Raw genomic sequence first — 12,191 nt, forward strand, 5'->3', positions numbered from 1 at the left:
TAGGATTATAACCGCAGCGCATAATACGCGAGGTTATCTGCAGTCGACATCTAGCGTGACGACTGCAGATGACCGACCTAAAACACTACCATAACACGATATTTTTGATACTGTCTTTTAGGATAGTAGCCTACCTGATTTTGCTACATTGCGAAAAGCAAATACGTTCGTGACAACTAGGCCATCCACACCATTAGACGACTTACACCATGACCTAGGTGAACAAGCTTACAAGCATACTTTATTACAATGCGCGCACGTGAGGAGCCCGCACGTGATGTGTCTGTAGAGATCACATGTTTCCCATTTCAGCTGCGTTGTCCAAAACGGTAGGCACAAGGCAGCACGTAATGGCACTCAGTAATCAAAAGTCCCATCAGAGACTGTCAGGTATGGGACGGGAAATCACAAGACACCGATAGGAAGCGCTCAGTGGTTAAAACAATAGCTCATAAAAATCCTTAGGTGCAACATTGTCACCACTCCGCCCGCCACTACCCGCAATCGGAGAGGTACCGTACCACATGAAAGAAAGTGGATGACACAATCGAATTGAAAAACAACTTTTTTTGCCTGAATCCGTTTGCTTGAATGATTTTGCCGGCAGGCCCAGCATCTCACCTACATCGCGGCCTCTGGTGACAGGTCGTTACACCAAGCTGCTCGCCATGCCAGTATTCAATCCTTTCCAGAGCGTGACGGGACGCAACAGCGCATCGCTGTTTGAGATCAGGTTGGTACATGCGGGCTCCTTCCGCAACGAGCAGCGTATTGACGGTGAACTAACTGCAGGCTTGAATCCGATGTGATCGTGTTGAGAGGCCCTGAAAGTGAGGCCTCGAGCCAGATCCTGCGGGGTGTGCTTGTGCTATGTCTTGCTCAACCCCTCAAGGTGGAAGACGTGCATTTGCGACTTACAGGACAATGTAGAGTCGGGTACGTTTCTCAACAACCAAGTCGGTAGTTTATGGATTGTTTGTATTAATATGTGTGCTACAGGTGGAACGACACGAGGTTGACGGGGGCAGGAATGTCCAGCGGCAAGGTGGATAAAGTTACAGAGATTTTGAATCACAGGTGGCCGAATTTTGTCGGCGCAGATGGGATTGGATCGTCGTCAAAGGGTGTGACGCTGGGCGCCACAAACTACGAGTGGCCCTTCGAGGTAATCATCCCAGGAAGCGCAGCAGAGAGCGTGGCAGGCCTTCACGACAGCCATATCCAGTACAAGTTGAAAGCGACGATTGCCAGAGGGCGGTTGGCGTATGACATGCATGCTTACAAGTCCGTCCGTGTCATTCGGACTCTCGACCCCGCAGCACTGGAGCTATCGCACGCCATGACGGTGGAGAACATATGGCCCAACAAACTCGAGTACTCGATCGTAATTCCGCAAAAGGCAATAGTTTTCGGAACGTCCATCGCCGTGGATATGAAATTTACGTCGTTACTAAAGGGACTGAGGATCGGCACCATCAAATGCCACCTCGTGGAGGTACAAGAGTTTTCCATCCCAAACCCGGCACTTTCGAATAAATCGCACAAGAAGTCGAGGGATATCGAGAACTGGGCTTTTGAGATAGACGAGCAAGGGAGCTATCACGACATGCTGGATGAGTCGGGGCAGGGCGGCTTTGTCGTGAAGGAGGTAATGCCTCTTCCCAAGTCACTGAAGAAGTGCTTGCAAGATTGCGAGACGCATGGCATTAAGATCCGACATAAGGTGAAGTTCAATATTGCGCTGCACAACCCAGACGGACACACCTCCGAGGTAATTATCCCTCAATCTGCCTCAAAATGACCTTTGCTAATACCTACTAGCTACGAGCTTCGCTTCCAGTCACCATCTTTATTTCCCCTAATGTACCCCTCGATGAAGCGGGCAACCTCCTTGATCAAACTCCAGACCATATCCACACGCTTGACATCGACTCCCACGCCCCTCCATTATATGGCGAGCATATCATGGATCAGTTGTATGCCGGTATCGACTCTGGCACTATGACCCCATCCGCTTCGTCCGGAATGAACACACCATTCCACCTGCACTCTCGATCAGGCTCAGCGGAAAACCTTGCAGCAATGAATGGCATGTCAAGCACTGCTGTCAGACCAGATATCTTGTCCAGCAGGCTTCATAACCTCAGTATAACGCCCGGCATCCCTGGCGCCTTTAGACGTCGCGGAGACGGCAGCGGAGGCAACACTCCCCATGTCACTTTTAGCAGCGACAACCTTGTTGTACTCGGCACTTCCAGCGCCCCCCATCAAGCAGGGGGGTACCTCGACCAAGCACCACACGGAGCGACATCGAGAAGCAACCCGATATCTCGACACCCAAGCGACGAAGATGTGCGCAGTGGCCGCACCTCGGCCATAACCTCTGGTTACCAAACACCAGAGCACATCGACTACTCTGAGCTAGCGCTGAACAAAGTCCCGTCCTATGCGACGGCCGTTCGGGCCCCGATACGGAATACGACGCTTAACGAACCAGAGCCGTTGCCCAACTACGACATGGCTATCTCTGCACCGCCGAGTCCGACGAGGACACATTCATTCCCTGTGACTCGTACTCTAAACGACCAGTCGGGGAACATCAACAGCGAGCCCGCGACCCCGCGGGCTGAGACACACAGGCGGAATACCTCGTTATCGCATCTAGGCCGCTCAGTGCTGCAGAATCGGCGGTCGACGGGAGATGATGATGCGGAGAGGAGGTTGCAGCTATTGAGGGCGAGAGCCCCTTAGCTTTATTAGCCGCCTATTATGCCCATACTTAATGCTAGACAGAAGGATTGGATTAATCCTTCTGCGGCTGCTTTTTGCGAATATACTTAATACAACGGGACACGGCAACAATTGGATGGAATGGTTTGAAAGGGTTTTAAGGGAATAGAAGGGAGGATTTCTGGGAGGCGTTTGGTAGGGATATCCCCAGCGGCTTTGGGGATACCTGGTTTTCTTGGATATAAATACAGCATCACTCCTCTTACATTAAACTCGGTGGTAATTAGATAAAAGATGTAATTTTGGATCAAATCCCGTAGCTCTCTCCTGTGCTATGTTGTGGTGTTTACGATTCTTGGGTTGTGCAAGGCTGAAGCCGAGCCTTTGGAGGGGTAATTTGTTGGCTCCCCGCCCCGCACTTTTGTGGCTGTGGACAATGACGACCTATCAAGGGCAAGCGACTTGGATTGCCAACATGCTGTTTTCGTACCACGGCATTTATTCATTCTAAAAAAGAGTTTTACGAGGATTTAGTTTTGTTTGCTTTAAGATACTTGCTGTACTGCTTCTGCTTCACATATAGATACCATCCCTTCGAAGTTCGACGAGCAAGAAGCTCACCACCGCCACGATGTCGCGCCATAAGATAGTCAAGAACATGGATCTCGACGACGAGATGGACGATTACGACGGCGGGGAAGACTACGCCGACGACGGAGCTGAAGGTCGGTATCCCCTTTCACATTAGACCGCATGCATACATAGAGAGCCCTGCTAACCCCCGTCCCCAGAGCTCAGCGAAGAAGACAAAGGTTCGCCGTTTCCATAACTACCCCGCTTCTCCCCGCGCGAGGTCCAAAGCTGACCACCAACAGAGTCTATGAGAGTAGGCACGATATCGGTACGCGAAGCTCTTGGCGACGACGTACCGGGGATCACAGATAAGGATATACAGGAGGCGCTGTGGCATTACTTTTACGACGTTGAGAAGAGCGTGAATTACCTCCTGCAGTCGAGGACGGCGAAGAAGGAGACGGGAAAGAAGAAGGCGAAAGGTGGGTCACTATTTTCTCATCTTGAGTCTGGAGATATGGCTTGGCGGCAAAGCGAGCCTGAGGGCATGGGACAAGGAATGGGCGGTAGCTATGGTTCCGGAGGTGCGTCACCTCTTTCATTATCACGGATTATTGTAGGGATATCAGCTAACACAAAGGCGTTGCAGAATATATGGCGCCGCCTCCCACGACTTGTTCGAAACCGTTTATACCGGCCGACTTTTGGAAGGATATGGGCTGGTTCAACGTACCCCAGGACAGACGGACGACTTTTATCGAGCCTTTATATCCTCGTGGTGGTCTATTGGGTGGGAATCCTGAGGCAGTTCCTAAAATGACCAAGCTTCAAGCTTTGGCTGCTGCCCGTAAGAAGAACGCCCAAGAGCAGAAAAATAATGTTGGAGCCAGCGATGTGACAAAGCCTATGGCTGGCTTGTCTCTGGGGGCAAAGTCTGGCAACGATGAGAGCAGTGCCAGAGGCCCAGATTCTACAGCTCCATCAGGGTCCCGTACCGCTTCCGGGAAGGAGAACAGCGCCAGGAAATATACAGGACTGAAGCGCAAAGATTCAAGCCCCCATAAGCAAGAATCGCGGCCACCAGCTTCCGTCTCAGCTTCCTCCAGCCCACCTCCAATCAAGCCCATACCTGAAGTTGAAGCTGCCGCGCCCTCCGCATTCGCATCTACCATGTTCGGGGACAACCCCCCCAGCCTCCGCCAGGCCCCATCCGCTGCGTTTACTTTGCCATACTCAGACCCCTATTTACAGCCCACTGATGATGCATTTGCAGGGCCCAGCCCCGATGACCAGGTGCTAGCAGCACAGTCGAAAGGTTCGGCACAACCAGCGATTCCGCGGAGATCATAGATGACTAACCGAACTAATGGGAGCAGCTGCGAAGAAGGATAAGCCGCCTACTAAGACGAGCAATGAGAAGAAGGCGGATCAGATTGCGAGGGGGGTGGAGGCGATGAGGATGGATGATACGCCGAGGGCGACGAGTAAGAATCTGGATGTGTTGGCGGAGTTTGAGAAGAAGAAGGCAAAGAATGCGGCAATTTTTGTGGTTATTGGTAGGTTGTTCGCGCAAAGGGTTGGTGGTGTAGTGCTCACTGTTTGTAGGTCATGTTGATGCTGGTAAGAGCACGTTGATGGGACGACTACTGTTGGATTTGAATGTCATAGACCAGCGGACTATTGACAAGTATCGCAAGGAAGCGGAGAAACTTGGAAAGTCCTCGTTTGCATTGGCTTGGGTGTTGGACCAAGGCACGGAGGAGCGCAATAGGGGTGTGACGATCGACATTGCAACGAACAAGTTCGAGACGGACAAAACTGCCTTTACCATTCTCGATGCGCCTGGTCATAGGGATTTTATTCCTAATATGATTGCGGGGGCTAGCCAGGCAGACTTCGCGGTCTTGGTTATTGATGCTAGTACGGGCTCTTTTGAGTCGGGATTGAAGGGCCAAACAAAGGAGCATGCACTACTGGCTCGCAGCATGGGTGTTCAAAGGCTCATCATTGCAATCAACAAGCTCGACACTGTCAACTGGTCTCAAGACCGCTTCGACGAGATCTCCCAGCAGGTCTCGGCATTCTTGACCGCCGCAGGCTTTCAGGCCAAGAACGTCACCTTCATCCCGGTCTCGGGTCTACATGGGGACAATATCGCACGAAAGTGTACAGAGGAAGCGGCATCTTGGTATACAGGATCAACTCTGGTGGAGGAGCTGGACAACTCGGAGCCGGCAATACGCGCTCTGAACAAGCCGCTACGATTCACCATCGGCGACATCTTCCGCGGCGGCGTCCAGAATCCCCTCAGCGTCTCCGGACGCATTGAAGCCGGCTCGCTCCAAACCGGCGATGCCCTGCTGACTCAACCCAGTGGTGAGAAATGCTACGTAAAGGGATTGGAAGTCGACAACGAGACAGCGGACTGGTCCGTGGCGGGGCAGAACGTCACAATTCACTTGACAGGCATCGATCCCATCCACCTCAAGATCGGGGACGTACTATGCAGCCCCTCCAGCCCAATTCAATGCATCAAGACCTTCGTAGTCAAGGTCCTCGCCTTCGAGTTCCTGATGCCCTCAGGCATTGACGTACACCGCGGCCGTCTGCACGCCGCTGGGCGCGTGACGGAACTACTGGCTACGTTAGATAAGAGTAGTGGGAAGGTGACGAAGAAGAAGCCGCGGATTGTGCGGCCGGCGAATATTGCGAGGGTGAGCGTGGAGCTCGAGACGGCGGTGCCGCTGGAGAAGGGACAGAGGGTTGTGTTGCGGAGTGGGGGGGAGACTATTGCGGCGGGGTTGATAGAATGAACAGCGTGTTTTGCACTTCGTGTTACTTGTTGGGGCCATTGCTTGGTGTGAGTGATTGATTAGTGATGTTGGTGCCAAGACGAGTGCTACGGTGTATGATCTGGTCTGTCTGGCATTGATATTTTATTTTGATAACCGTGGCCTTCTTCCTTCCGTCCTTCTTCCTTCCGTCCTTCTTCCTTCCGTCCTTCTTCCTTCCGTCCTTCTTCCTTCCGTCCTTCCCCCTTCCTACCGCTGTGGCTTGAACCCCTTGATTCCTGGAGGATTGTGTTATAAAACCTTGCTGTATTTACTCTAGAGGCGGGGCTGAAGATGATCCCTAGCCTCGTTGAGGTGCTGCATGTCTCAACACAACACCCTGCCTCCTTTGGTTTGAGACGAAAGCAGCTGATTCAGGTGAGCGTGGAGTACATAGAAACTAGAGTTCTATAGGGTAAACAAAGCAACAGAGTAAACAAATACATATACAGTTTGCCACTTTGAAGCCGTTTAGATATGGACAGAGTATGAGATATAGAGTTTTAGCCACAAAGGTACACAGAGTCATACCATAAGCTACCGTGCACTTGTACCCCCTGCACCAACGAATAGACGAGGTACTTGACTTGCAGTACTGATTTTGCATACAAACCAAGTACCTACTCTACCACAGTACATCTGGTGGCGGCACTCTCGTGGGGCGCTTCTTAGCGCCATCCCTCTCACTCGCCTTCGCTAATTGACCAATCACAGAGCTTGAAGTAGCCCGTAACCTTGGGAGAGGACACTTTGTCAGTCAGGCCAAATGTGAGAATAATAAAGTTCCAGCGACTTCCGTCTCCGAACCTTTTTGTCCCTCTCTCCTTCCCAGGAACATCCTCTCTTCCCTCCCCCTTCTTTAAACTCGCGACCTGTCCGAGTCTCTCGACAGACAAACAATACGGATCGACTCTTCGGTCTCTTTTTAGAAACGCTTATTTAATTCCATTATCGCAAAATACACAACCACTTGATAGCTTCACCGCTGCCGTTCAAGATGGCCAGAGGAAATCAGAGCGGGCTCTTCATGGGCCTGTCTGCCCTCTTCTACCTCGTCCTCCTCTTCACCCCCCTCGCCTTCCTCCAGACCGCCAGCGCATCTTCGGAACAGGAGCCATTGGCAGCAGAGAGCTATGGCACAGGTAAGCTCTTTCAGGCCACGTTTAGCTTCTGCCGGGATACTAACGCGCATCTTCAGTTATCGGTATTGATTTGGGAACCACTTACTCTTGTGTCGGTGTGATGCAGAATGGCAAGGTCGAGATTCTCGTCAACGACCAAGGTCACAGAATTACCCCATCTTACGTCGCGTTCACGGAGGAGGAGCGCCTGGTCGGAGACGCAGCAAAGAACCAAGCCGCTGCGAACCCAAAGAACACTATCTACGATGTCAAGTCAGTCCCACCATCAATTATACCCTTTATACGTGACTTTAACTAACATCCGTCTTAGGCGTATGATCGGTCGCAAGTTCTCTGACAAGGACGTCCAGGCCGACATGAAGCACTTCCCATTCGACGTTGTCCAGAAGGATGGCAAGCCAAACGTCCGCGTTGAGGTTAACGGCAGCCCCAAGACTTTCACCCCAGAGGAGATCTCTGGCATGATCCTCGGAAAGATGAAGGATGTCGCTGAGTCTTACCTGGGTAAGAAGGTCACCCACGCCGTCGTCACCGTCCCAGCCTACTTCAACGACAACCAGAGACAGGCCACCAAGGACGCCGGCATCATTGCCGGACTTAACGTTCTCCGCATTGTCAACGAGCCAACCGCCGCCGCCCTCGCCTACGGTCTTGATAAGACCGACGGTGAGCGCCAGATCATCGTCTACGATCTTGGTGGAGGAACCTTCGATGTGTCTCTCCTGTCAATTGACCGTGGCGCTTTCGAGGTTCTTTCTACCGCTGGTGACACCCACTTGGGTGGTGAGGATTTCGACCAGAGAGTCATCAACTTCTTCGCCAAGCAGTACAACAAGAAGAACGGCGTTGACATCACCAAGGACCTCAAGACCATGGGTAAGCTGAAGCGCGAGGCTGAGAAGGCCAAGCGTACTCTCTCTTCCCAGATGTCCACCCGCATCGAGATTGAGGCTTTCCACAACGGCAACGACTTCTCCGAGACCCTTACCCGCGCCAAGTTCGAGGAGCTCAACATGGATCTCTTCAAGAAGACCCTCAAGCCGGTCGAGCAGGTTCTCAGGGACGCCAAGGTCAAGAAGGAGGAGGTCGACGACATTGTCCTCGTCGGTGGCTCTACCCGTATTCCAAAGGTCCAGGCCCTCATCGAGGAGTACTTCTCCGGAAAGAAGGCCAGCAAGGGTATCAACCCTGATGAGGCTGTCGCTTTCGGAGCTGCCGTCCAGGGTGGCGTTTTGTCTGGTGAGGAGGGTACTGAGGAGATCGTTCTTATGGACGTCAACCCATTGACCCTTGGTATTGAGACCACTGGTGGTGTCATGACCAAGCTCATCCCAAGAAACACTGTCATCCCAACCCGCAAGTCCCAGATCTTCTCTACCGCCGCCGACAACCAGCCAGTTGTCCTCATTCAGGTCTTCGAGGGAGAGCGCACTATGACCAAAGTTCGTACTCCAGACTCTATTTGATTGCTTTTCTCCAGCAGACTCTATTTGGTTGCTTCGCTCGAACAGACTCTGTTCGCTTGCTTCGCTCCAATAGACTCTGTTCAGTCTCTTCTCTCCAACTGTTACTAACTCATTCACAGGATAACAACCAGCTTGGCAAGTTCGAGCTTACTGGCATCCCACCGGCACCCCGTGGTGTTCCCCAAATCGAGGTCTCTTTCGAGCTTGATGCCAACGGAATCCTTAAGGTTACCGCTGGTGACAAGGGCACCGGAAAGTCCGAGTCCATCACCATCACCAACGACAAGGGGCGTCTTACCCAGGAGGAGATTGACCGTATGGTTCAGGAGGCTGAGCAGTATGCCGATGAGGACAAGGCTACCAAGGAGCGCATCGAGGCCCGTAACGGTCTTGAGAACTACGCTTTCAGCCTGAAGAACCAGGTCAACGATGAGGAGGGTCTTGGAGGCAAGATTGATGACAATGACAAGGAGACTGTAAGTTGATTAATTGAAATCAGTGACCGAGACCTTCACTAACATATTTTTTCCAGATCCTTGAGGCCGTTAAGGAGACCACCGACTGGCTCGAGGAGAACGCCGGTACCGCCAACTCTGAGGACTTCGAGGAGCAGAAGGAGAAGCTCTCGAACGTCGCATACCCCATTACCAGCAAGCTATACAGTGGCAGCGGTGCCGAGGGAGAGGATGACTCCGGACACGATGAGCTATAGAGTGTATCATATCCATTTGGGCGAAAAATAAAAATCGAGAAAGTTGCGCTTCACGCTGCAATTTCAATCATGCAGAAGAGGAGGTTTCGTCGTCTTTTTTTGTTGTGGTTTTGGGAGTGTAATATCTAGACTTATAGCATGCAGGCAAGAGAATGAAGCATAAATACACTTAACTTTATCCTGGTACCCCTGTTTTTTTTTGTAGTGATCGCATGATGTATGTTTGTTTTTTGGTAATTCCCCTGCCTCTCAGGGTATGTATATGTGTCGCAAAATCGACGAGGCTACTCTCTGTGAATTATATATCTCTTCGTTCTCATAAACTCATTCATATACACATACATTCGTACCGTTTCCAAAAAACCCAAATCCTACCTCCCCCAAGTGTCCCCAAGTGTCCCCAGGTACCCCCCCGCTTTTCCCCATGTTCCCTAAACCTTACTCTCCGTCGACTTCCTCCCCTCAATCTCCACCACCTTCTCCGAGAAATTCAAACTCACACTATTAACACAATGCCTCTCATCCGTCGGCGTCTCATACCCCTCCCCCTTAAACACATGACCCAAATGCCCCCCACAATTCGCACAAATGATCTCCGTCCTCGTCGCGCCCATCGACCGATCCGCGCGCCGCTCTACCGCGCCGGGGATGCTGTCGAAATACGCGGGCCATCCGCAGCCGGACACGAACTTGTGGGAGGCGGTGTAGAGGGGCGCGGAGCAGCCGGCGCAGGTGTAGGTCCCTGTTTCGGGGGCGTGGGTGTCGTATTTGCCGGTTCCGGGGGGCTCGGTGCCTTTTTGACGGAGGATGCGGAATTGTTCTAAGGGGGCCGTTCGTTAGTTTATGTGTTCGTTTTTTTCGTAGGTTTTTCAGAGTGGGCGGGAAGGGAAAAGGGGATGGACGGGTGGGTGGTGGGTCCGTGTTTACCTTTGCTGAGCACGGCTTGCCACTCATCGTTCGATTTCTGGAGGGGGAAAGTCATTTTGGGAGTAGATTTTTTGGAGCTGAAGAGGCTGCCTAGGAAGGATAGTGTAGGCATGGGCCTTGTGAATGCTGCTGCGGCGTGGGCTGGGGTTCGGTGGAGGGAGGAGCGAGGAGCGCTGGATCTGAGGGGGATGTAGGAGGACGACGATGGCGTGGTTCGAGCGACAATGTCGGGCCAGGAAGGGGGGCGCATGGGAAGGGCTTTATAGCGAAGGAGGGTTCGGTAGTTGGGTTACAAAGATGTGGAATCAATCGCCTGATGTTCCTCTCAGGATGTGTGTGTGTCAGGATGTGTGCGTGTTTGTGCGAGGCTGAGGACGGTAGGACGGGTAGACAGTAGTGAGGTCATTTTTACGGATTTGCAGTCGCCGAAACGCCGCCGCCATCCTTGAACAGGGTTGATTTGGGTTCCTTTGGCTGACCGTGGGGCTTTTGACCAAGGCGCAAGAAGAAGGTGCCAAGCCACTATATGGCAGCCTAGGCTTCGTTGGCGATAATAATTGTAGACCCCAGGTCTAAAGTAGTAATATAAGAATACTATAATACCCCCTAAGTGCCTCTTGGTGATACTAGTAGAGCACTTGTACATGGGTCTTTAGACGATCTAGTACCTAGTTAATTATCATATTTAATGATACTTACTAGCACTTACTTGGCTGGTTTGGCACAAGTCTTGCTTAGGCGCTACATCTATCGTATAATAAGATACAAGCGTTTTCTGTAGCTATAGAGGCTATTAGTCAATGCCCTTGTATATAAGGCTTTGTAGATGGCACATTTTGAGGATTCTCACGTCCTTCTAGCCCTAACGAAGCCTAGCTTAAGCTGGCTTTCTAAATGCTCCTCTAATACCTCTGGATTTAGAGGTGGTAGCACCGAAGCCATGGCTTTTACAAGCCCCTCTATCATCAAGAAGAGTTGCTTCTTGATCATCTTCTACTACTATGTATTAGCACTTTTGGGATCGCTAAGAAGAAAAAGATAGGTGTGGAGAAGGAGAGGCACTAGTAAGTGGTAATAATGGTAGCTAAGACTGTCATCATCCTTAATTATAACGGCATCTTGAACTCTATTACTACTTACTAATTGCTACGCTTAGAGCGCTAGGAGGGTGTAATGGTGGGTGCACCAGATGTGAGAATCTAGCCAGCAAGGAAGGGATGATTTTACTAAGACAACACACTGTCTTAGGAAACAGAGCCAAAGGTTGTAGCTTAGACTATTCCACAACGCAGCAATCAGGTGTATGATGTAGTGGAGTGGTTTAGATAAGTTGTAACAAATTTTGAGTCTGAGAACTCAGGGATAAGGGATAAGTCAGAGGTTAGCACCTCACTGACTTTTCAGAAACAAGGAGTAACAAGATCAATGCTTGGAAGCTTGGAAAAGACGTGGAAGTATGTAATAGTCGATTTACTGTATTGTCTGCTTGCCCTTTCTTAAGGAAAGGGCAATCCTATTTATGCTAAAGGAGTGTAGTTCTCTAATTTTCCAAGACTTTCCATGACTAACCAGGCTTGGTAACTGTAGTCGACGTAAGAGAATCCCATAGAACCATCTCCCAGGTTCCTAGCCTATAGGAAGTGAAAGGAGGTCCAAGGTCAGAGTACCCCTATAGACAGATTATGTCATAACTTAACCAATCTTCTGGGTAACTAAGGAGCGATGACGTGTAATGAATCATAGAGTGTTGTAGAAGCTTTTGGAGCTATCGTTCATGTTCCTAGGCCTCTAGTTGATAGAGATATGTCAT

General features: G+C 51.1%; 4 protein-coding genes across 4 annotated transcripts; 3 read left to right on the forward strand and 1 right to left on the reverse strand.

The window, feature by feature from the left end:
- The first annotated feature begins 217 nt into the window (after window positions 1-217).
- Window positions 218-3,047, forward strand: VC83_07637 (uncharacterized protein). The gene is made up of 5 exons (XM_024471204.1): window positions 218-390; window positions 466-733; window positions 793-936; window positions 1,000-1,771; window positions 1,822-3,047. Exons 2-5 carry the CDS (start codon window positions 669-671, stop codon window positions 2,749-2,751), a joined length of 1,911 nt encoding a protein of 636 aa, XP_024320923.1. The 5' UTR covers window positions 218-390; window positions 466-668; the 3' UTR covers window positions 2,752-3,047.
- A 152-nt stretch (window positions 3,048-3,199) lies between these two features.
- Window positions 3,200-6,124, forward strand: HBS1 (Hsp70 suppressor, GTPase facilitates ribosomal subunit dissociation). Its single transcript, XM_024471205.1, has 6 exons — window positions 3,200-3,455; window positions 3,522-3,542; window positions 3,606-3,785; window positions 4,577-4,618; window positions 4,680-4,859; window positions 4,909-6,124. The coding sequence occupies exons 1-6, from the start codon at window positions 3,362-3,364 to the stop codon at window positions 6,114-6,116; spliced, it is 1,725 nt and encodes a 574-aa protein (XP_024320952.1). The 5' UTR covers window positions 3,200-3,361; the 3' UTR covers window positions 6,117-6,124.
- Window positions 6,125-6,935: 811 nt separating this feature from the next.
- On the forward strand, window positions 6,936-9,639 carry KAR2 (ATPase with role in protein import into the ER). The gene is made up of 5 exons (XM_024471206.1): window positions 6,936-7,276; window positions 7,333-7,528; window positions 7,587-8,718; window positions 8,862-9,218; window positions 9,275-9,639. Exons 1-5 carry the CDS (start codon window positions 7,132-7,134, stop codon window positions 9,452-9,454), a joined length of 2,010 nt encoding a protein of 669 aa, XP_024320863.1. The 5' UTR covers window positions 6,936-7,131; the 3' UTR covers window positions 9,455-9,639.
- A 228-nt stretch (window positions 9,640-9,867) lies between these two features.
- VC83_07641 (uncharacterized protein) lies at window positions 9,868-10,930 on the reverse strand. The gene is made up of 2 exons (XM_024471207.1): window positions 10,382-10,930; window positions 9,868-10,274 (listed from the first exon to the last, which is right to left on the reverse strand). The coding sequence occupies exons 1-2, from the start codon at window positions 10,629-10,631 to the stop codon at window positions 9,886-9,888; spliced, it is 639 nt and encodes a 212-aa protein (XP_024320864.1). The 5' UTR covers window positions 10,632-10,930; the 3' UTR covers window positions 9,868-9,885.
- Between the last annotated feature and the right edge of the window lie 1,261 nt (window positions 10,931-12,191).

This window comes from Pseudogymnoascus destructans, assembly GCF_001641265.1.
Source record: "Pseudogymnoascus destructans isolate 20631-21 unplaced genomic scaffold scaffold_23, whole genome shotgun sequence".
NCBI lineage: Eukaryota > Fungi > Ascomycota > Leotiomycetes > Thelebolales > Thelebolaceae > Pseudogymnoascus > Pseudogymnoascus destructans.